Here is a 25,928-nt window from a genome sequence, read left to right as displayed (position 1 = left end):
GAGAGCAGTTTCAAGTCGGGAGAGGAAGCCTGAGAAGGATGGTCATTGGGTTATGAAAAAGAAAAGGAAAAGATGAGCAGAAAGTTTAAAAAGAAAAACTGGAGGCAGAGGCCTGAGTTGGAAGGGGAAATAATGTAACCATCCTCACTGTCAGGGACATCAGGGACTGAGGTGTTAGATAAGTGCTACGACTTTCCTTGTTTACAGGAGGAGGAGATTCGGAGGAAAAAAAGTAATAAAAACTTTTAAGAGATTGTTAGCAGAAGTAACTCTTGGGGGGAAAAAAAGACTATATTATTAAAGATCTTAACGTTTTACTGTTGGTGATTTTGTCTGTTTATTCTGTATTGCTTACTTGTATGCTGTCCCATTTGCAGTTAACCTGTGTAGCCGTAATCAAACAGCTCAACTGGTCTCCTGGTCTCATCTCCATCCAGGTCTCAAAGGACCAAAAATAAACGTTTAGTTGTGTAACCACTTCATCTTTTGGACTGTGTTGTTTCCAATATGGTAGCTGTTAGCCACATGTGGCCATTTAAATTTAAATTAATTGTAGTGAAAAGAATTTAAAAATTCAGTTTCTTAGTCTCGATAGCCACATGTCAAGTGTCCAGTGGCCACATGTGAACAGAGGTAATAGACACAGATGTGCTGCTCAGAGGTGATCATCGTAGATGTCAGACGTTTCCATCTTCACCTAGAATTCTGTTAGACAAATCCAGACTGTAGGCCTTACCAGTAGAACTTCGAGTTTTTTAAGTATGATGTAAAATAGATAAATATTTTGCTTTCATGATCAGAATAAAATTTTCATATGTTGAGGATACAGTTTGCAGTTACAATAAGGACAGGGCAAATTTACTTATAAATTGGTGCATCCCAGTTGAAAAATGTTGATGAGTGTGTCAAATAGTTCTCTTTCTCCACATTTCAAGATGTGTTCTTTTTCTGGGTAGCTTTCTTCAATTATTTAGAGTCCTCAAGTGGAATCTGAATATACATGTATATTATAAGGCTTTCAGGCACATAAAAAACAAAATCTGTGTATGTGTGTTTTATTTTGTAATGAATTTAAAAGGCCTTTATTTAAAACAAACAAAAAAAAGTCTTTTTCTTTCACGACCAGTGTTCTCTTGAATTATATATTCTGAGATTTTACATATTCTATGTAACAATGTTCCTCTGTTTTGTCTACTGATAAATTTTACCCATGGCATGTGACTCCAAGGCTCTCCCTTGAAACAGTGCATCATAATCTACAGGGGAGGCCCAGGGAGTCATCATTTCTATCTTGTTCCCTGGATGCTTCTCACGAGGCAAGTTTGCTGAGCACCATTTGACCATGGATTCACCAAAGATCAACTTTGGTGGGTTTGTGATTGCTGACACATACTAAATTTGCTTCACCTGCACAGACTCTGTACTTGGCTGCCGGTAGGATATATTTACAGTGTCTGAGTCATCTGAATTCTGACATAATATTGTAAAATAGGGGGAAGAAATATTATGAAATTTGCAATGAAACAGTATATTTCTATCTGCCCATTATCATACATTTATTAAGTCACAGGAAATATTCTTGCTTGATGAAGTTATTCAGTCATTAATAGTAAATTATTTAATAGATATATGCTTGTGGAACAAATAATTGAGGATCTTCCCAAGATTGAAGTTGCCTGCAGTAGAGTAATTTAGGTTTGTTTATGTTTGTGAAACAAATATTTTTGTAAAGTCACATCCAGTTTGTTTTGCTCTTTTCTTTTAATTAAAGCACTTGAGTGATATTTATTTAAAATCTAGTCTGAAAAACCTTTTAGTTTTTTAAAGTTTATTTGTTGAAGCAATCTCAACACCCTCCAACGTGAGGCTTGAACTCATGATGCCAAGTTCAACAGCAGCACACTCCTCCCACCGAGCCAGCCGGCGCCCCTAAAAACCTTTTAAAATAAAGTATAGTGGTTTCTGCGTGAAAATATTGTGTCATTGTTTAATTAGTATAATTTTTTTTTCTTTCCTGGTGGTATGTAGAACAAGGGTGTTTCTGTTAATGATGTCTTTGGTCTAGTGAAAATACACTTGAGCTTAGTAACTTTAGTTGACCATGTGAAGCATATAACCAGTAGGGGAACAAAGCATAGGAGGTTTCATAGGATTTCATGGTTATGGCATAGGAGAGCGGGGTTGAGCCCCATTCCTGCCATTTATTAGCTATGTTACCTAGAGTAAAACCAGTTTTTTTGAACTCGAATCTTAGCTGCTAAATACAATAGCAGTGGTTTACGATTTAGTGGTCCTTAACTGGACGGTAACACTACGTTCATCTATTGAATACCATATCTTTTAAGTGGCTCCTTTTTATGTTCTTGATGAGGTTAATAAAGATCCCCTCTTTTTCCCAGATCAGCAGTTCATTTTAATATACCTGTGTACCCACCTTCCCTCTTCAATTCCTCCCTTTTGACTTAAGAATGAAAGATTTCCAAAGAGAGATTAGGTTTCTTTTCTTTTTTTATTTTACAGTTGGTTCCCATTTTTATTACAGTGATCATGGAGTGTTATTTGTCTTGCTTTTCTTATTAGGAATTTAACCTTTTCTTTGTGGCCTGGATATATAGCTAATTTTTGTGAATTTTGTATGGACAGTGGAAAAGATCTATATTCAGATCACAGCATTTGATATACTTCACTTAATTGTGCCTTACTCGTTATTTTTTAATGTCCTTCAGCTTCTTGGATTGAGAAAGGCGAATAAGATCCTTCCAATACTGATGCATGACCATTGCTTTCTTTTTGTTTTCACTTACAAAGTATGCCTTTGCCCATTTTCAGTCTTCTGGAGTTACTTTATTTTAGATACAGTATTTATAGCACACCGTTGGGTATTTCATTAGAAATGGAGAGAGAAGTACAGACAAATGACATCAGAAAAGATTTTAAGGAAGATATGATGCATGAGTGAATTCTTCATGGAAGGAAAGAGGGACCTTGGTGTGTGAGGTGGCAGGGAGGGAGACAGGGAAGGAGGCAGGATGGCAGAGAGGGGGCAGGGAGATGGGGCAGGTGGGATGGAAGGAGGGAGACTGGCTGGGAGGGAGGCAGAGGGGTTGGGAGGGAGGGAGGCAGGTGGCTGAGTGGGCCCATGAGAGGGATGCTGCAGGAAGAGGTGTAACAGCAAAGGCTTTGGTGTGAGAGGCAGTCAGTCATACTGTTTCCATAAATGTGTGTGCTAAGTTGAGGCTTTTTTTCTAGTAGTAGCGTTTTCGAGAAACGTCAATGGGAATGAAATTTCATGGATTTAAAATGTTTCAGGATGAGTATTAGTTTCCTTTAAACTTACACAGTGTGACTGGATACACTTTCATTTACTAAGGACTTGATTGGGATCCTTTCAGTTCCTCAAGTATATTGAATGTTTCTGGAGGGAAGTCTGAGGCTAGTGAGACTTCCCCCCCTGACTTGAGAATACAGTTGGACTTTTATCTGTAAGTACAGCAATTTTCATTGGACTTGACTCAACATCAGTGTGCATTGGTTTTTCTCGGCATGCCTGTGCCCCTCAATCCATAGGTTTAAGTCTCCCTGTAGATCTGGACAATTGGTCTTTGATTTGTTCTGTGTTCTCCTAGGTGAGTAGTTTATACATGTGCCATTTTTTTCTTAATCTTCCATTTCTCATTTTCTTTTGATCGCTAATTTCGTTGTTTCCATTTAATTTTGCTCATTTCTCAATTTTATCTAACGTGTGGTTTACTCCGTGATGCTTACTCTGCCTCAAACAACTTAGTGTTGAGAGTTAATTTCCTCGGTGAACTCTTTAGGCTCATAATTCATCTTTCTCACAATTCATCATCATCATAATTCTGTGTTTCCAGAGTTCTTTTATCTCTTCTTGGAATGTTTCTTACTTTTTCATTAAGTTCTTTGAACCACGGTGGTATTTCCGGTCACGATTTTCATTCGCTTGGTGGCAGTGTATTTCTGGTGACTCTCCATCCTCTGTTTCTCCCGTTGACTTCTTACTGCCTCTTCCTGCTTGCTTCCCTCCTGTTTTTCTCTCTCTGTCCTTCCCCCTCTCTCCTGTGACTTCTTGGTCCAGTTCTTTTGTTCCTGGTCTTCGAAGGAATTGGCTTGAAACTGGGTTATGTGGGAGCTGGGAGGGCAAGGGTAAGCAGAGATTGCTCCTCAGGCACAGTGAAGGGCTTTCTGACACTGACCTTGACTCACTGCTGGCCGAGGGGCAGCCACAAAGCTGCTCCCACTTCAGTTTTTTCTATTTTTCTCCACCTTATCTCAGCGACCGTGTTTTCTGTCTACACTGCTTTTGTATCTGAATCTTTAGTCAAAGACCTCTTCTCAGTACCTTTCCATCCCCTGTTTGAGTTCACTGCCTCTGGTGGCCTTTTCACACACACTGTGATTGGGTGACAGATGTTCCCCGGTTTGACCTATGTTTTTTTCATTTGGCTGTTTTGGGATGGAGAGAGAACAGAGACTCCTCCACTGTCTTAAGGCACTCATCTTCAAAATATTTTTTTCTTTTAGTCTTTTTTTTAATTTTTATTTTTTATATGAAATTTATTGTCACATTGGTTCCCATGCAACACCGAGTGCTCATCCCAACAGGTGCCATTCTCAGTGCCCATCCCCCCCCCCCTCCCTCCCACCCCCCATCAACGTTTGTTCTCAGTTTTTAAGAGTCTCCTATGGTTTGGCTCCCTCCCTCTCTAACTTTTTTTTTCTTCCCTTTCCCTCCCCCATGGTCTTCTGTTATCTTTTAGTCTTCCGGTAAATTTGTTTCAGTTAACAAAAGCCTTCTGGAAAGTCCCATTTAGGATTTGGCCTCTTGGCTCTTTCCGTTCCTTCTTTTATTTCCTGGTGATGTTTCTTCTGGTTGTTGATTACTTTTCTGGAGCACCAGATTTCACTGTCGATGGGGGGGGGGGGTTCCCAGATGGGTTAACTCTGAACAAGAGGGACATCACAGTACTGTGAACATTGAGGGCACATGTTGGTATTGCATTTATTAACTGTATTGTAGGGATCAATATTTCCACCCCCATTCATTTCACTGGGCTCTGTTGTACTTCCTTGTGCACTCATGATGTTGCGCATCCCATGGATTATTAAAACAAGTTGAATACGTCTTTTTTTTTTAATTTTTTTTCAACGTTTTTTTATTTATTTTTGGGACAGAGAGAGACAGAGCATGAACGGGGGAGGGGCAGAGAGAGAGGGAGACACAGAATCGGAAACAGGCTCCAGGCTCCGAGCCATCAGCCCAGAGCCCGACGCGGGGCTCGAACTCACGGACCGCGAGATCGTGACGTGGCTGAAGTCGGACGCTTAACCGACTGCGCCACCCAGGCGCCCCTGAATACGTCTTTTAAGAAGAAGGGGAGTAACTTTTATTTGCCTGCTATCCCATCTGGAGGCCCTGGTTTCCTATTACTGAATTCTACTTAGTGGCATTGTTTATGTTCCAAGGAGCAAAGAGAGGGAAAAAAATGCATGGTTAGAACCATGGTTAGAACAGGAGAGAGTTATTTTAGTTTCTATCGAATACCAAAAGTTATTTGCAAGCACTGCAGCCAAAAAAGAGAAGAGAGAGGGAAGAAAGAAGGAAGCCCTGCCAGTCCATGAAAACACCAGCATGTGCTGTCGTGCAGCACTTAACACTTGTTTCAGATTTACAAACCCAACAATGAAACACATTTTGCATAATGAAATATTTATGTTTTATCCATCATGCTTGCAAGCTGCTCTCCATTCATCATGTTTACAAACAGCAATGGCAGTGTTTCTTTCACAGGAGCTGGACGCAATTTCCAGCTGTTGAAATTAATTCTTTTTAAAGTCCTGTGAGAAACTATCCTCCAACAACGAATGTCGGCATTCGTATTTTTGTTCTCTTTTACATTTCCATTGGCTTTTGTTTTTATTTTCACTCATTAATAAAAGTGTTTTCAGTGGTGCTTGGTGTTTGAGATAGAACTAGAATAAATAAAAGGCTTTCTTCTCATTGTGTAACTGCGTCATTCACCAAGTTGATCACATTCTACTTTTGCACCGCCTTCATTGCTGTGATATGAAGATCGTACTGTTCTCATGTGATTTTGAGCCAAGACTTGTATAAAAGCCTCAAGGTGTAAAGTCTTCTTCATCTTCCTCTGGGATATAATAGGTTGGGATACGCCGTGGTTGGTGATACGTTCTATTCTGGGTACCGTATTCCCTTAGCATGGATGTTATTTACACCCTGCTTACCCTTTAGATTTCTTTGATTCTGATAGTACAAAAATAAGTAATTGGTACTGTGAGGTAAATAATGGGTTAACACTTATTTCCTGTATGAAGTTGTGCTTCAGTTATCTAAAAGTTGCCGTCTTTAGGGAAGAAATAATACAACAAGACAGTTATTATTATTTTAAAAATATTTTTAAGTCGTTTTTGTTTTATTTTGCTTTTTTTCTGTACGTGCAAGTTGGGGAGAGGGGCAGAGGAGAGGGGATCCCAAGCACGCTCCATGCACAGCATGGAGCCCAGTGCAGGACTTGATCCCACCACCCTGGGATCATGACCAGAGCCGAAATCAAGGGTCGGATACTCAACCGACTGAGCCACCCAAGCACCTCGGTTATTGTTATTTTAAATGAAAAATACTGATCTTGCACAGGGTTACAAGGGGTAATGTGGCTAATCAGTCTAGCCTAGTGTCTGCTGATAGGACTAGTTTTGGTTCACTCTCTATTCTGGGCGTCTCCCTGGAATGATTTCATTCCCTTCCTCTCTTTACATCTAGCTAACTCCTATTTTTCAAATAAAATAATAAAACATTTTTTTATTATCTGTGGTCTCAGTTCCTGTGGTTTGCTTTCTTTTAAACCTAAAGCTGAATTGACTTTGTCCTTTCTGCCTGCTCCCATAGAGTTTTGAACTTAGTCTACCTCTCTGTGTTCTACTTAATCTCTCATGCCGCCTTCTTTTTTTCTCCTTTTCCTCCTCCTCCTCCTTCTCCTCCTCTTCCTCCTCTTCCTCTTCCTCCTCCTCCTTTTTTCTTAAATAAGTTTTTAGTTACTTATTTGAGTAATCTCTACACCCAACGTGGGGCTCTGACTCACAACCCTAAGATGAAGAGTTGCGTGCTCTTCTGACTGAGCCAGCCAGGTTTCCCGTCTCATACCTTCTTAGCCAGTGCTGGTCAATATAATGTGAGCCACAAGTAAAAATTTCCATTTGCTTGTATTCATGTTAGAGTAAAAAGAAGCAGGAGAAAGTAGTTATTGTAATGCTGTTGTGCATATTTAACACAATACATTCAGAGTATGATTTCAACATAAAGCCGATATAAAATTATTGAGACGTTTTATATTCTTTTGTACTGAGTCTTCAAAATCTGGTGTTTGACACTGGGGCACGTCTCCCGTGAGCCTAGCTGCACTTCAGATGCTCGCGTACCCAGGTGGCTAGTGGCTACCATATTGTATAGCTCTAGACTGTTCTTGACAGTTGGAACCACGTCTGCTTTTGTTGGCCATACTGCTGGCCACAGTTGGTGCTCATTCAGTACGTGCCTACAGATGAATGAATAAAAGATACTGGGAGGGTTATGCAGATCGACGTCTTCCCGAATAGTATCAGTACCTCCTGTTAGGATAACTGAGGCACGCGTGGCTAGAAAGATCCTGTGTCCAGTGATCAGGTAGGGTAGTGGGGCAGCCTTCATAGAGGTAAGTCGCTGAGGATTTATTGCAGAAGACAGTGGGGTGAGGGAATTAAGAAGGTGGTCAGTCTCTATCCACCATCTAGTTTCCAGCCGACAGACCCTGATCCAAAGCATTGGACCATCAGCACCTTTCACTTTTACCGGTGGATGAAGCTGCTTTCCAGTAGTCATAATCAAAATCTTTTTTTTTTTTTTTAGTTTATTTATTTTGAGAGAAAGAGAAAGAGCATGAACAGGAGAGGGGCAGAGAGAGAGAGAGAGGGAGAGAATCCCAAGCAGTGATAGTTCAGGGCCTGATGTGGGGCTCAAACTCACGAACCATGAAATCATGACCTGAGCCGAAATCAAGAGTTGGACCCTTAACTGACTGAGCCACCCAGGTGCTCCCATACTCAAATTCTTACTCAAGTCCTGTGCACACCTATTTAATACAAATGGTGGGTAATGCATCTGCTTCCGTTTGCTACTTAAAAAATACAATTTCACTTGACATAAAGTGATAAAGTCAATGTGGGATAACAGTTCAAAATTGTGTAGTAAAATAATTAATGTGCATATTCTATGACCTGCTAAGTATCCATTTATGTATGTACCATTGAGAAAATGTTTCATTTGTGCACAGGGAGGCATGTAAATGATAATTGTAACATTTGTTTTAAATAGTAAAAATCTGTAAACCACCTAAACATCTATTGATCATATCAATGTTTTTGACACATTCCTAAACTCTGTACAGTAGTTAAGTGAATCTAGAGTTTTATTTCTTTAAAAGGAATTTTTTTAATGTTTATTTATTTTTGAAAGAGAGAGAGAGAGTGCGAGCAGGGGAGGGGCAGAGAGGGAGACAGAATCTGAAACAGGCTCCAGGCTCTGAGCTGTCAGAACAGAGCCCGAGGCAGAGCTCAAACTCACGGATGGCGAGATCGTGACCTAAGCTGAAGAGGGTGCTTAACCCACTGAGCCACCCAGGCGCCCCAATCTAGATTTTTATTTCTAAATGGAGCCCTCAAGTATATAATGTCAAATGACCAAAACAAGGTTTGGAACGCAACAATTAAAGATAACACATGTCACATAATATTGCATGTGGCTCGTTGATGCTAATGCATGCTATGAGAAAGTTTAAAAAAAACAAAACAGAACAAAACACAAAACCCTAAGCCCTCTATCCAGAATAACGGTAAGGGGCATGGAGGTAGGTTGGGGCATTGGAGAGGTATCTAGGGAATATAAACTCCCACAGTTTCTTAGGTGGCACAGAGTGCTGGGTGGAAACACTTGGCGGTTTTAGGTGGAGGGGACAGAGGTGTTCTCTTACTCTTTGCTGTATTTTATTTAAAAAAAAATTTTTTTTTCAACGTTTATTTATTTTTTTGGGACAGAGAAAGACAGAGCATGAACGGGGGAGGGGCAGAGAGAGAGGGAGACACAGAATCAGAAACAGGCTCCAGGCTCTGAGCCATCAGCCCAGAGCCTGACGCGGGGCTCGAACTCACGGACCGCGAGATCGTGACCTGGCTGAAGTCGGACGCTTAACTGCGCCACCCAGGCGCCCCTCTTTGCTGTATTTTAAATCGTTCTCAATTTATAAGATGCCTTCCATACGTTCAGAGGATTTTATCTGTAGTATATATTTTTTTGAAAGTAAGGATTTCAGATTAAAAAGGCTAGGGATATTTTTCTTGGTGCACTTCATGTGAATTATTCCAATCCCTTGCTGAAAAAGGGTGCCCAGGTGGAGAAGTATCATTTTGATGTACAAAAGTGCATTCTGTAACTGAACTTTGTTCTATATTTCAGGCTAGAATTTTAATCCAGATCCCGATAGGAAAATACCCAATAAATTCAGTGTCCCGCAGGACCTTTTGTAGCCTCTTGAGTTAAGGTGGAAAGTACTTTTTGAAATCTAGGATAGCCGGAGCCATTCAAAGATGTTTTGGCTGTGGTGCAGTTGGGTTCAACAGGCGCTTAACAAACACCCGCGTGTGCGAGGTACCGCGTCAGGCCGGAGGGTGGCTAGGAGAGAGTAGGCGTAAGGGGAACAAGAGAATGGCTGCTCTCAACTTTGCAGGATATCGAAGCAGTTGGGCAATGTTTGGTCAGTTGCTCAAGATGGAAGCTAAAGGTCATCTCTGGTTCCTTTTGCACTGCCCCCCCCCCAGGCAGTTTCTCAGCCCACAGTCCCTTCCACTTCCTGAATATATCTTGAGGTACATTCATTTCTTCCTGCCTTAAATGCTGCCCTCCTGGTCTAAGCCACCCTCTTCATTCCCAACTCATTCCATTACTTCCACTCTTTTCTCTCTCTAACCTGTTCCCAACATAGAAAAAATGATCTTTCCTCTGTAAGCTAGAATAGAAAACTCTCACACAAGCCCTTAATGACTTCCCTTTATGCTTAAACTCTAGTCTAGGCCACAACCTGCTTAATGTGGTCTTTGACTACCTCTCACCTTCATCTCTTCAGCGGCTATTCCTGTACCTGACAAAAGGCCAAAGCAACTGGCCTTTGTTTAATTACTTTAAAAATAAGCCTTCTCATATCTGATAAATCATGCTTTAAAGATTAAGATGAATTTCTCTCTAACAGTGCTCTGAGACAGCTTACAAACTAAGAAATGTGGTAGTTAATAAAGCACTCATCCATCTTCTGGAAGCACTTAGATCTTTGCACTTTGTCCCATGTGGTGGTGACTCTTGGCCTAAGGAGTTTTTGGGTAGTCACTTCTTGCTTTTAACCTAAACGCAGTGATTCCTCTTCTTTCCTTCTTTTTCTAGAAGTACGGTCCCTAGTTCTTCTCTCTTTTTTCTACTCATAGCCTTCAAATAGCTCTCCTACCTCTACTTTTCTTCCCCCTAAGCAGGAAGGAGCATTAGCTTATAACTGTGCTCACTTAGAAAAAGAGCATAGTCAAGTTCGAAGATTATGTGGAATTCTTACTTTATTTGGTAATAATAACATGTACTTATTTCTCTGTTTCTAATTATTTTGAATAAAGGCCCAATTACTGAAGTTAACCTATTATTGCTACTTAGGTTTCATGATGATTGTTTAAGAGTTTAGTTTGCGAGAAACTCTCACTAAATAAATAGTGTTGGAATATTTTTATAAAGATGTCAGAGGTACTGGCAACAGTACAGACATGATCTGTAGGTGCGTTTCTTTATCTACAAAAAAGGGCAAATATATCACTTGTGTAACAAACATCTGATTTTGACCTCACTTGTGATATATGCGCCAATGAATCTCTTATTTGAAATATGTCTTGTATATAAGCTATGAGGTCTGTTCGCAGTGATTCATAAAAAAAAGGAGAGGTGAAGGAATTCTGGTACCAAAGAAACTGGCAAAGGATGAGTATCGGTTCCAAATCTCTCTGCCTTTTATTATGTTACGCATTTGCATCAACAAAGTGATTTTTATTTAAAGGCTTTTATTTTCGCTACGTGGTGCAGCCCCCACTCAGCGTTGTTCTCCCTTTCTATCTCAACTCTTCTTAATACTTGTAGGCATTTCGTTATTTTTACTCCTTGGCACAGATTTGCCACATCTCCTCATTTCGTCACTGCCATCTTACCAGTCTTTGTATATCAGGAAGTGAACAGAGCTAATAGAAGTGGTCACTTTTCATGTCACCATCCATGGTGACATCTGTGCAGTGGTTGTTCTTATCTGACTTGGGAGATGTGAACTACCCAGCAGTTCCCCAGAAGACCATCAAAAGGACCTAACTTCAACTTCTGTGACTAGTGGAAATGATTTAGTCATGGGGACTCAAATGAGTATGAGGCACATATGCGGTGTGGGGTCATGATTAGAAGATTACCCAGAATATCACAAATACCCAATATGTGCAGAGAACATATGAGAGAGCTTACTGAAGGTTCAGAATGCTAAAATAGAGGTTAAGACGGTAGGTAGATTTGCATCTGGGAGAGACAAGAAGGCAGTCGATTGAGTTTGGACATAAGTTGCTTTGTTAGTTCACCTGACTTTGGTAGCTAGGTAGAATGTAGTTTCTGGGTAATAGTCTCGCTTGTATTTTTATTTGTTGATAGTCTTGCTTTTAATTTGGAAGTTGAGAGAATGGCGGCGAAATCTGCTTTACTGCTGGATGTCGTGGGATTGTGGGCAGGCTGCGGAAACGTAAGCGGTCCTCTGGTTAAGGCACTGGTTCTCGACTGGGAGTAATTTTGCCCTGGAGGGGACATTTGGCATCATCAACTTGGGGGTGCTGTTGGCAGTTAGCGCGTAGAGGCCAAGGATGCTGGTAAGCGTTCTACTGTGCTAAGCGACCCCCTCGCAACAGAAGTTTAGAATGTGAATAGTGCCAGTGCTGAGCGAGTGTTGTGCTGTTACAACAACATCAACAAAGCTCTGTTGTATGTTGTTTTACTCACCATAGATAAAGCATGTGTATTTTCTACCTTGGCCCTAAAGAATGGCCAACCTTTAGTAAAGATGTGATGATTGAGGATGGACTCATCCTTGTTTTTAACAAGACACATTTGTACAGACATGCCTATGCTAGCTTCACATATATAAGACCATCTTTTTCTGTGCTGCTTCATGCTTTGCGTTTTTTACACATTATGAGGGTACTTCAGGATAAGCAGACAGTTTGATAGTTGGCTGTTTTTAAGATTTTTTTTATTTAGTAATGAAGTATTTGGTATCACTCAGTGTTAAGGGGTACCTGATTTTAGACTTTATAAATTGCATCAAGGATAACCAAATGTCACCCTTCAGCTGCATGCTGTATAACTAGGAGGCGGGGAGATAGAAGGTGGCAGAGAGAAAGGATTAAAGAATTTATACTGCAACACTTACCTATTGGTAATAAAAATCTTAATTATGTGGCATGAACCCAGATCATTAGGACTAGTACAGCACTGTGCCTATAGATGCTCAATATAAGCACTTGGTTTTTATTTGAAATAAGGAAAATTCTGTACTACTGACTTGACTAAAATTTAAAGAGTATGCCACTTACTGTTTGTAGGATATTACAAATAATATGAGCCTTCTTAATTGTACATAAATATACTATAAAACCTTTTCTCTAAAACTGAGTTATCTAAACAGCAAATAATTACGCATTTCAGTACGTCTGTGAGCAAAGTAAATTGTTGCTATCTCTCTCAGAGCATATATTTCTGTGACATCCTCTGAATGAAGGTGTTTCCACATGAAATCATGTCTTGATAGGAAAAGCATGCTTATCTGTCTCTGTTAATCCTGTGCATGAACTAACTGCTTTGCATCATAATCAAGGCTGTGCTGGTGATAGTCTGCCTATTTTTACTATATAGTCTCTAAAGAAATATGCCTCTCCTCTTAAGGGCTTGGTCCATCACAGATTGGAGACCTGAAAAGTAGTCTTCTCCACCTGATAGAAGGAAGATTCAGTGTCTTTGAAACAGAAATTAAGATTTGTATTAGTTAGGGCTCTTCCTGTTTCAAGTGTACTTGGCCTGAGCCCGAAAAGGGCGTTTAGAGTTCATATAATTGAAAAGGCTAGTGCCTGGCCCTTGCTATGGCTGTGGGACCCAAACAGTGCTCTTGGCCTAGCTTTACTTTACTATGCTGACTTCATTCTCTGTGTTGATTTGATAGATCATAGACCCAGCCTTCTCAAGGTCAGGTCAGAGTCTCTCTGGTTGCAGGGCAGTAGGAAAGGGAATGTGGCAAGTCTTTTACAGTGTCATTATTTTTGAATGGATTGAAGGTGATTGGCATAGATTGGGCCGTATCTCATATCTGGGTTTGGGTATAGATTTAATGTCCCCTATGACTGAAAGTACAAAAACCAATCTTTTTCCTAATCCTGTCCTCTTTTGCAGAAGTACCACTGTAAGCAGTATCTTGTGCTTAAAGTTGTATAAATGTAAAAATCATTAACTATCATTTTATATGTAGATGATTGTATCTTAATATGTGTTTTTCCTTTTATCAGAGATCATCAATATATTCAACACCCCCACATATGAAAGATCTCCAAGGAAGTTCCTTTAACTCTCTTTTAAATAACAGAAATATCTTAAACAGATGTTCTGTTTTTTTTTTTTTATGAAGTGTTTAAGAAATGCCAAACGTGGATAATACCTAAAAGAGCTTAAAGGTAATAGTTCACTAAAGAAAAGCTTCTGTGAATCCTCATACAGAATCTGTTTCTTACTAGGCTTCATTATATGGTTGAGTTTTTAATACTGGCAGAGAATAACTGTAGGTGAAATAAATGTTTTTATTTTTTTATTTTATTTTTTTTTAACATTCATTTATTTTTGAGAGAGAGAGAGAGCATGAACAGGGAGGGTCAGAGAAAGAGGGAGACACAGAATCTGAAACAGGCTCCAGGCTCTGAGCTGTCAGCACAGAGCTCGACGCGGGGCTTGAACCCACAGACTGTGAGATCATGACCTGAGCTGAAGTTGGACGCTTAACCGACTGAGCCACCCAGGCGCCCCTAAATAAATGTTTTTAAGCAAGAGATATTTCTGGAAGAATTAAATCATCCAGAACTTCTTGGCTGATTTAAGTACGACATGTAAATAATTGCTAAGTATAGTCTCTCATGATAAAAGTTGGTTAAAAACACTTATTTTCAATGCAAAATGGATTAAAGAGTTAAATGTAAAACCCCAAACTGTAAAACTTACAGAAGAAAACATAAGGAAAAACGTCCGACATTGGCTTTGCAATGATTTCATGGATATGATGCTTAAGAGCACAGGCAACAAAAGCAAAATAAGATAATTGGGATTACATCAAACCAGAAAGCTTTAGTGCGGAGACAACAACAGGGTGAAAACGCAGCCTACAGAATAGGAGAAAATAATTTGCAGGCTATGTATCTTGCAAAGAACCAAAACCCCCAAAATAACACCACTACCATCTGATAGATGCACAGAACAAATAGGTGGCTGCCAGAGGTGGCGGGAGTGAGATGGGAGAAATGGGTGACCGGGGTCCCCCCGAAATAAGAAATTTTTTAAAAGGAAGAAAATCTTGCAATACGTGAAAACCTGGATGAGCCTGAAGGACATTAAGCGAAGTGGAAAAAGCCAGCCACAGAAGGAAAAGTACTGCCCGGACCCCTTGTGTGAGGCAGCTAAAATAGTCAAGCATGTAGCCGAGAATAGGACGGTGGTTGCGGGGGGCTGAGGGAAGGAACAAATGAAGAGTTGTTATTCCAGGGATCTAAGGTTTCAGTTATGCAACACCATCAAGTTCTAGAGATCTGTTACACGACACTGCACCTCTAGTTAATGAGACTGTGTTGCTTACCTAAGCTTTTAAGAGGGTAGATCTCCTGTGAAGCGTTCTTACCACAATAAAACAAACCAAACAACACTCTTCTCTGTAGTGCCTGATAGTGAACCTTCTGCTGGCATCAGTGTAGTTGTGAATGTGCTCACGGTGGTTCTCAGCGATTTTGTATTAGTGGACTGTTGCTGAGTCTCATCCAGAAGGGACATACTTTCTCTGCCGTAGCTAGATGAACTCATGGATGGCTGTGTCAGGCAGGGAAAGAATCCTGGCTTAAACCAGTAGTATTGACGGATTAGATTGGTTTCACGTACGCAAAGGCTAATTGAATCCTTGGGGTACTAGGAGTTAGGACCTGTGCTGGGAAGAAACAGGATTTCGGTAATTAGAGTTACTTAGCTCCCTAGGGATACAGTAAGACTTCTAAAGAAGATTCGGACCTTCTCTTTCCTCTAGATCAACTGTAGGCATCTGCAATTCAGTCCTGACAAAGTCTGACCAAATATTTGATTCCTTCTAACAATGGGGTTAGATCTGGAATTGTACATTACTTTATGTGTATTTCCCCTTTTAGTTCCTACTGCTGATTTTTTAAAATTAAAATTACACTATGATTCAAATTCTTTTGTGCAGATATTTTTAACAGCACAATGTTTAACGTAAAGAGTGAAAAAACAAGTCTTCTCCATGATGCCATACCCATTCCTCACTAATAATCACTGTTAAAGGGTTTGGGTCTGTGGGATACAGAGGTGGTCTTGTGTTTGAATTAACGCACTAGTAACACATGATAGGCTTTACTCAGCACTAAGTGTTCTTAGCTTTAAGGAAGGGTACAAGACAGATCCTAAAGTTTGTTTGATAACAGAAGTAGTGAAGGTCTAGTCATGTCCTAGGAATGACTTTGAAATGTTCTGGTCACTCCATGTGTGGGATGCAGGTGGCCACAAAAGCCATCAGTTCCCCCGGGGGTTTTATCCTCTGCTGGTTGTTAGGAGTTTCCTCAGGGGTGTATGTTAGCATCCGTTCTGCAGTGCATCTTATCAACTGAGTACTGATTACTTGATAAACATTCTTGGTAACGTAACTTTTGCCTCTTTGTTTTCTTGGATTTGTTATACCCTTACACATTCTCTCAGTCGCTATTGCAAGGAAGATTTGACCAAGGGTTATTTAAAGTTTTATTTATTTATTTTTTAATTTTTTTTAATGTTTTATTTATTTTTGACAGAGAGAGAGAGAGACAGAGCATGAGCGGGGGAGGGTCAGAGAGAGAGGGAGATACAGAATCCGAAGCAGGCTCCAGGCTCTGAGCCATCAGCACAGAGCCCGACGCGGGGCTTGAACTCACAGACCGCAAGATCATGACCCGAGCCAAAGTCAGACGCTCAACCAACTGAGCCACTCAGGCGCCCTATTTAAAGTTTTAAATAACAATGTATCTGATAAGAGCACACAAATACATATAAGAGCTACCTTTTTTTCATGGTTCTCTACTATGGTTATGATGTATCTTACCCCTATTCGACTGATGACCGGTTAAGTTTGCTGGTAGGTTTTCATGATTACACATCATATCACAATGAATATCCCTGTGTATATGCCTTTGTGAATTTGGGCAGGTGTTTTTATAGGCTACGTAGAATTTCTGGATCAAAGGGATGCACATTTAAATTTTTATTACTCTCCCAAACTGTCCTTCAGAGTTGTAGTGTCCTCAACAGAATGTGAGAGAATGCTTCCCTCTGCTGCTTCCTTCTAGTTCCACGTTGTCTCCCCTGAAAATTCTGTGAATTTGGCAAAATATATATTGTAATTTTTTATTTTACATTGGAATCAGCAGGCTTGGGATTAGCTTGAAGTTAGAGGGCTAATAAGTGACGGATCTAGATTAGAGTTGAAACCTTTGATAGTCTTTGAAGTCTTTGACTTCAGCTGAAACTGCAAAATTCTTCTTTGGTTTTATTTTATTTTTCCATTTTAATACTTAGAACAAATTTAATAGCCTCCTTTTGAGAAAGTCACATTATTTCTGTCCAACTTTATTCAACAGAAATCAATGAAATAGCCGATTAACCTCTGCTTTTGAATGGAGCTCTTCATTTTCTGACAGTAACATTAACTCACGTTATGCGACTTACACGTTTAATATACTTACTGGTAGTACTGATATATAAAGATAATGTAATGATTTTACTGGTGTAGTTTTTAGTTGTATATTAACCCAATGCATAGTAAATAATTGCCCAATCATTGAAGTTACAATATTTCACAAATGTACACAACTTCAGCTGTATATGCCAATGAAAATTTCACATTAAGAGATAAGTCATGGACTAACCTGTATTTTGTTCTGGTTTGGAACAGTTTAAATGATGGAGTGAACAGGTTTTTGAAGCTGATTCATTATGACTTATAAAAAAATACGTAAGAGTACCTTCTACTTCTGGGTCTTGTAGTTTGCTACTTTCATTAACAGGTATATTTGTAACTTTTTTCCACATCCTCTCTGAATTTATGCCAACATTCTTTATGCTTGAAATATTTTGTTTTTCAAATGCCACTTTATGTACATATGTGGAAAGTATTTCAAACCAGCCAAAACATTTTATTACTAAAATTCTAAAAAGGTAGAATACATCTTTTTTTGGTCAAACTTTATTAAAAACAAAACTGTTTTAGGGCCAGATGGGAACTTGTTTTTCCTTTCAGGTGGATTATACCCCCGCTTGCAACTTAAAGGTAATGAGAGAAGAGTCTATAGAATTTCTCAGGGTTATTTTAGCTTCCTTTGCCATTTAAAACAGGAATAGGGGCGCCTGGGTGGCTCAGTGGGTCAAGCGTCGGACTTTGGCTTAGGTCATGATCTCACGGTCTGTGAGTTCGAGCCCCATGTCAGGCTCTGTGCTGACATCTCAGAGCCTGGAGCCTGCTTCGGATTCTGTGTCTCCCTTTCTTTCTGCTCCTCCCCCTCTCTTGCTCTGTCTCTCTCTCTCTCAAAAAAAAATAATAATAAAAATAAATAAAAACGTTAAAAAAATTAAAAAAAAATTGTTTTAACATTTATTTATTTTTGAGACAGAGAGCATGAACAGGGGAGGGTCAGAGAAAGAGGGAGACACAGAATCTGAAACAGGCTCCAGGCTCTGAGCTGTCAGCACAGAGCCCGATGCGGGGCTCGAACCCACGGACCGCGAGAACATGACCTGAGCCAAAGTCAGACGCTTGACCCACTGAGCCACCCAGGCGCCCCAACGTTAAAAAAATTTTAAACAGGAGTAGATACGGACACATTTGCTTCCTATGATCTAAATATTTCTCTTTTCATAAACTGCTCTAAAAATGTGAATGTGAATTTAGGCATAAGAAGTAACAGAAATTAGAGAAAGTTTTGGGATTGTGAAAGTAACACTAATCTTCCCTGAACTAGATTTATTGATAAGCAGTTGTTCTGAGTTGTTCACTGAAACTTCCTTCTCCCTTCCTTGTCTTCCCATTACATTTTGTTGCCTTTATTATAGTTCCCTGAGAATCTATAATGCATCCTGTACATTTGCTTCAGTCTCTCTTTCTTCTGCCAAATTGTGAGCCTGGGGTATTAACTGTGTTGGTTACTCACCTTATTATTCTGTTTGTGGCCTGGAACATAACAAGTATGAATGTTGAATTCAACCGATCCTTGACAAATACTATGCTGTGAAGTTGACAATTCACTCTATTTGCTAATCCTTAGCCACTGCAAAACTATTTCTTAGATTTCCTTATTAGTTGGGTGAATCCCTTTTTATATAAAAAGATTTAATATATGTTAATTTTGTATAAAGATAATTGTTTTATGTACTCAGAGGGTAATTACTGATAGTTTACCATCTGTCTCTATTTTAATCAGTCTCTTCTGTCTTCCTATTCAATTGTTGTATGCCGTGTTTTATATATGAGACCCAGTGTAGTTTTTGATGGTTTTGAACTTTGGGGTTTTGATATTTAGAAAATGTGCAGAATATTCTGTGATCTTCTTGAAGTTATGTTTGTGGCTTATTTGAATTTGGGTGTCCTTCCTCCTAAGGAAATATATATTGTCAATAATTGGTAAAATGAGAAGGGAAGGGGATTTTGTAAGTGCCAGAAAATGATGCAGTAGCTCCAAAGAGTAGTGTTTCTTCTGAAGGTGCTGGTGCCTAGGGTCTTTGCTGATCTTTGTGGCCCTAGTGACTTTGGTTTTAACAGCTGTGTGGGGACAGAGACAAGCTTTGGTTTGTTCGAGATGAGGAATTGGAATCTTGGACATATCCGCATTCACTGTCCTTGCCCAGGATAAAAAATAAAATTTGTCTGAAACCTTTTGGTAAAGAATTATTATCTATCTATCTATCTATCTATCTATTTATAAAAATTTTTAAGTTTATTTATTTTTTGAGAGACAGAGAGCATGAGCAGGGAGGAGCAGAGAGAGAGGGAGTCAGAGTCCAAAGCAGGCTCCAGGCTCTGAGCTGTCAGCACAGAGCCCGACGCAGGGCTCAAACCCACGAACTGTGAGATCATAACCTGAGCCGAAGTCAGACGCTTAACCGATTGAGCCACCAAGGCACCCCAAGAATATTTAAAAAAGAAGAAAAGAAGGAACTGATGATAAGATACTGAACATTTCTGGGAAAATTGGAAATGAGAGCAGTAATGACAAGAAAATAGTAGTTCCTGGGTTAAGAGAATTTCAAGGAACAACTGCTCAGTAGCTCCAAATCCTAGAGTGAAAGCAAGACATAAAAGTCCCGGCTGGAGAGACAGCCAGTCTTACTCGAATGTCTTGGTATTTCCCGAATTTTACTTTTGTGCCATCTCATAATTTTTACTGTGTGCACACATTACCTCGATTGTTACTTAATATTTTAAAACAGCCTTATGACATTATGTTTATGATTTTATTTTTAAAAGAAAATGGTTATATCACAACAACATATGGAAACCCATACCTGCCATCAATAGAACACATCTGTAAAATTAATCGAGGAAGGGAACAAAGTGACAACTATGTCCTGTTGTCTCCTGTTGAGCATGAATCCTATCTTCTCTTGTAAAGAAGGAAAAATAAGCTTTGAGAGAGATTGAAGACGCCCAATACACTCCTCCCCTTTGATTTTATAGGAGGAATTTAAAAAGATGCAAAAAAGAAACACTGTCTTAGGTGATTCTGTCTAACTTGACCGTGTGCTATGCAGGATCCCTTGCGGTATGTCGCACAGAGGTCACGGGCTGAATGTGACAGGTCCAAAGCGGGAAGGAAGCATTGACATTGTGTATGTCTGAGTGCCTACTTTGTGATGTTTATCATTTATGTGGTGCTGCTCTAAGCTTCTTATATTGAAATACTCTTTGTTTTTTTCTATTTGAAGCTCTTTTAAGAGCCTGTGCTGATGGAGGTGCTAACCGCCTATACGATACCACGGAAGGAGAGAGGGAAAGGTATGCTTTCTTCTAGTCAGTGTCAAAAATACCACTAATTCTATTCTTGGGTTGGTTTTCTTCTCTCCTTGGTAAATGATGACTATTAATTTTACTTCGAAGTGAACAGAAAACCACCTCAGTGAGAGACCTGCTCCGCCATGTTAATATTATTTCTTTGTTTTGAATGTATCTCTTAGAATAACTAGGCCAACCATGTTATTTATTTATGTGCTTATTCATGTATTCATTTATGCTTAAAGTTTATTTTTGAGAGAGAGAGAGCGTGCACATGCGTGAGTGGAACAGGGGGGAGAGGGGCAGAGAGAGAGAGAGACAGAGGGTCTGAAATAGGCTCTGTGCTGAGAGCAGACAGCCTGATGTGGGGCTGGGACTCACAAACCCTGGGATCATGACCTGAGCTGAAGTTGGACGCTAAACTGACTGAGCCACCCAAGTGCCCTGGCCAATCGTATTATTTAACAGTCCCTCACTTTGCTACTTGAGAAGTCTCATTAAGTAGCATTATCAACTATTTGTATCTAGGGGGACTTTGAACATTGACTAAAATAAAACCAGTAATGATTATTTGAGTTGTTATTCAGTTTAAATGAATGAAAACTGGCCTTGTAAACAAATGATACATTCTGCTGTAGAAGCAAGACTTTTGTATTAGTGTTAAGTAAAGCTAAATATAATTTAACTTCGTTACTTCTGAGTTATGCACCCACATATTTTAGGAGATAAGTTACTTATTTCTTTTTTTAATGTTTATTTTTATTTTTATTTTATTTTTATTTTTTTAACGTTTATTTGTTACTGAGAGACAGAGACACAGAGCACGAGCAGGGGAGGGGCCAAGAGATGGAGAGACACAGAATCAGAAGCAAGCGTCAGGCTCTGAGCTGTCAGCACAGAGCCCGACATGCGGCTCTCACTCACAGACCGCGAAATCATGACCTGTGCTGAAGTCAGACGCTCAACCGACTGAGCCACCCAGGCACCCCAATAACTTACTTCTTAATGATTTGGTATCTGTACTGTCTGATTTCCCAGATCTTTGCATGATGAGCTATTTTTAGACAAGGGAATACGTTTGATGAAAGCAAATTTAAATCCAGCTCATTGCCAACATGTTTATGGTTCAACCTCCTGGCAAACATAAGAATTTATAGTCCAGATATGAGTAGACTAGCTGTGAAATTTAGTTCCGCTTCTATCATATGTGTTATTAAATGTACTGAAATGTTTATAGTTTGAGAAATCACCTCCTTGCTGCAAAAAATAAAATAAAAATATTATGATTCAACAAATCGCAGGTGTGAATTAAATATATGTAGTTTGAAATGAGGTAAAATACATCTTTATGGCATCAGGATTTTTAACTTCAGCCTTCTATTGGAGCTGCTTTTTGAAAGCAGCCCGTTGCTTACAGGAGGAAAGCATGTTTCCTTTGAGACGGGGCATACTAATGTCTAGGGCCCGGATGAATTATCAAGAACTATGGCAGTAGAGACAGCCTAGGAAACAATTTAAATTCTTAACACTTTATGGTTCTTTATTCTTTAACTTTATGGATTCCTCTGACCATATTCCCTAAGACCTGACATGGACAGTGTATGAAAAATACTCTAAAAAGCGCCTGGGCCAGTTGGTTCAGGGAAGAGCATGATACCCAGGAGGCCAAGATTAGGACCTGGAGATTGCATTTCATGCCCGTAGCCGGCTTGCTGGCGAGGGATCTGGTACTGAGTGCTGTTTCCCTACGGGTAGGTGTAGCTCATGAACATAATTACATGAACCAGAGCTGTGAACAGATAGTAACACAGTGCTTCCCAACTCTGCTCTGACCATCAGAACCATCTAGATTGCTTGTGAAAAAAGTACAGATTTCCCTGCTGATCGCTTTTATTGGATTGGGTTGGACGCTCATAAGAGAGAGAACATTAGAACACACTAATAAGAGAGAGAAATGTGAACTTTCATTTACATTTAAAAGCAAAACAGGTGACCAGGGTGGTGGAGTGAGTATCATCATTTTTGCCCAGATTTCAAAATAATCATTTCTAATATTAACACATTTATCAGTAATCTTATGGAAGACTTCCAAAAAGATTTACATGATTTTATCTAAGAACCATTTGCCCGTATATGAAGATGTTCAATAATAAGATGTACTTTCTGTTATTTTCTCATTTTAATAATGTGTTTGCAATGATTCATACTCAGATACTTAGGGACAAGGCTGGCCTGGGTAGAGTGTCTAATAGGGAGCTGAGTAAACTAACTGCCCCATGTGGGAATTGAATCCTTAAGAGTAAATCTCATTAAATACAAACCATAACCAGTTATGCTAATTGGATATAGGTGACTAAACGTGATTCCTATTTTTTCTCACATTTTTGTCAGAAAAGCAGAAAAACAGAGTTAGAAAGGAGAAAACACAGGTTTTGAAAAGCCGAGTATGGTTTGTGGACCACTGCTTGGTTGGTTTGTATTTGTTTATTTAATGCCGTATCTACAATGTAATACCTTATAATTATGCAATAAAACATGAATGTGTAGAGAATCTTCTCCAGCTGAGGACAAAATGAGCTGTTCACACATTTGAAATGGAAGGAAGGGAGACTGATGTAGACACCAAGAGAGGAGCAAGGGGAGGAAGAGATCCTGAGGAAGGACAGAGCTGAAGCGAACATCTGCAGTGACTTTATGTCTGATCCTTACCAAATGCACTCAGCTGTCTACACCATCTTTGTAAATGTTTGTCGGTCTTTGTTTCAACTCTGAGAGGGGCCACTCCATGTTTATCAGGGTTGACTTTTCATAAAGAAGTCCGAAGTGTTTTTTATTGCTATGAAAATAATACATGATGATTTGAGCATATGTTAGGAGGTTGAGAGAAACAAAAAGGAGGCAAAAAAAAGATCTGTTATTCCTTCCTAAGTAGTAAAGAGTTACATTGAGTCTTCCTATTGGTTCCGCTCTTTGGGAAGACAGAAAATGTGACTAATTTTTCTTGTTCAGGTGAATATAAGCTTGCAGAATGGAAGCTCAGTGGTGCCTAGAGAATGTGTGGGAGTATGAGAGATTCAACAAATATTTGTTGATAAATGAATATATTGTTGTAGTCACTCTGCTCTCTCTTCCCATAAGGTTTTGAGTGACTTCGATTGAGCCTCACATTTTAGGTGAACGGATTACCTCTGCCCTGAGGACTGGCAGGTTCTGACTTGGGGGTGTGCTCAGTCTGGACATCAGACTGAGGCAGGTTGAAGACCCAGTCAGGGAATTGTAGGATGGGCACTGCCCATGACAGTGGGGTCTTAGCTTTGGTTATGGACTCGAGATTAAAGAGGAATACATTTTAGAAGACTCCAATCTTTGTACTCCCATACTTTTTTTTTTTTCTTTAGTTGAGGGAAAAAAAAATCTTATTTGGTTAGCCAGTTTCTCCAACCTTATTTTTTAAATCATCTGAACTATCCCCACTGATTTCTGATTTCAATGTAATATTGAGAGTGGTATATTATACCCTATATTATATATTTTTTTTATTGCTGAAATATAGTTGATCCACAATGTTACATTACTTTCATTATGCAACATAGTGATTCCATAACTCTGTTTCCATACTTTTTTTTTTAATGTTTATTTTCTTTTTGAAAGAGAGAAAGAGACAGAATGAGAGCGTGAGCAGGGGAGGGGCAGAGAGAGAGGGAGACAGAATCCGAAGCAGGCTCCAAGACTGACGCGGGACTCGAACTCACAAACTGCGAGATCATGACCTGAGCTGAAGTCAGACGCTTAACTGACTGAGCCACCCAGACACCCTTGTTCCCATAGTCTTAACTGACTGTTTTCCAAATCCCAGATATCTGTTTTTAGAAATGTGGGGTACTATGGTGGTATATTAGATGTGTGGGCCAATACCCCCATTTCTGCAGCTTCAGCCTAATAATGAAGTCACATGTCTATATTTTGATAGGTGTCTGTGATTAAAAACTCGTATGGTGGCCTCATAACATCCACCTCCTGCTTTCTGGCAAGTAGGTCAAACCCACCATTGATCTGAATCAGCATGGTAAGGCTCAGCCTTGTCAGAATAATCACAGGAGGCCGAAAGGAAAAAACAAATACGAGTGAGGCAGAATAAGATTTTCTAGGAGGATTTTATGAAGCCGATTTTGCTTCTTGCCCCTTGTTGATAGACTTTGGAGGGTTTTGTTTTTCTAGTGACAGTTTTATTAACGTTAAATTAGATCAGGAAAGTGTAAATTGTCCACGTCAAAGAATATGAAAAGATTGTTATTTATGGGTACCAGGTGAACAGTAAGGATTATGGAAGAGTTAACCTCGGCCCTCCTCCCATACCCAGTCATTGCTATGTCTGCATCTTTCCCAGATAACCTAAGAGAACCACTTCTCCTCTCATCAGTTCCTAACCAAGGGTGGAAAAGTTGTTAACTATGCAGTAATTACCACCTTTTCCACCAGAGGGAATATTACAAACATATAGAGAAGTACACAGACTATAATGATATAGCTCAATGAATTTTTACAAAGCGGGGGAGCACATGAAGGAACAGTACTGAGATCAGTAAATAGAGTATTAGCAGCATTGCAGAGGCCTTCTTCATGTTCCCAACCCCCAATTGCCATCTCCCCTCATAGGACACTGTCTGACCTAATTAATGTTAGATTCATTCTACCTATCTCTGGCCTTTATAAAATGGGAATATATTGAATTTTGACTGTGTGGCCTTTTTTTTTTTTTTTTAGGATATAGAATTGATAGCTCTTTGAACCCAAAAAATGGATTAAGAAACATTGCTATAGGTTCTTAGAATTGTGGTCACAACTAATTATGGTAGGAGGTGGAAGAAGTGAGGGAATCAAGTAGAATAGGAGAGGTATGGAGACCAACTAGAATCACAAAATCAATGCCACACGAAAGTTATTTGACGGTACGGAAAAAAATAGTTGATATTGATGATTCTTTAAAAAAATACTTTTAAAGAGATGTCAACATTTGTAGACCTTATTCTATTAGAAAGTTGAGGTAAAGTAATCAAAAATAAAATAAAATTGTAGTTAAGAATAAAATTAGCTTTTGAATGAGACAGGATCCCTCAAAAATATAATCCAGTGACAGAATTAAGAATGTAGCATCTAGCTTATGATTCATTCATTCATTTTATTCATTCAAACTTTTGTTGAATAACTTCTCTGGTTATATATTTTGATAGTTACTGTGAATATATAAATAAATGATTCCTGCCCATAAAAAACTTAGAGTGATACAAGTAAAGAAGAAATTAGTGTGCAGTATGTAGATTATAAAGCACATAATGAGAAAATTCTAGTCCAGTGCGATAGGTTCTATGACAAAAGAAACACAGAGAATGGACAGTTAATCCAGAATGGGCGTATTAGAAATAATCCCGAGGATCCTACTGGAGTGTAAAAGGTTAGGGACACAGAGTGGGGTGTGTG

General features: G+C 39.4%; 1 protein-coding gene across 12 annotated transcripts in view; it reads left to right on the top strand.

The window, feature by feature from the left end:
- TPK1 (thiamin pyrophosphokinase 1) overlaps positions 1-25,928 on the top strand; it is a 351,344-nt gene that overhangs the window by 124,199 nt on the left and 201,217 nt on the right. For 7 of the 12 annotated variants that reach the window (XM_045052941.1, XM_045052937.1, XM_045052935.1 and 4 more), the window contains one exon: positions 20,384-20,453. The exons of the other annotated variants lie outside the window; for them this stretch is intronic. In XM_045052941.1, the coding sequence (XP_044908876.1) occupies positions 20,384-20,453 (70 nt within the window). The remainder of the gene's footprint in view (positions 1-20,383; positions 20,454-25,928) is intronic. 12 annotated transcript variants of the gene reach the window in all.

This window comes from Felis catus, chromosome A2 (genome assembly GCF_018350175.1).
Source record: "Felis catus isolate Fca126 chromosome A2, F.catus_Fca126_mat1.0, whole genome shotgun sequence".
NCBI classification, from domain to species: Eukaryota; Metazoa; Chordata; class Mammalia; order Carnivora; family Felidae; genus Felis; species Felis catus.
Note: the sequence above shows the minus strand (reverse complement) of the source record. Positions and strands in the feature narration are given on the sequence as shown.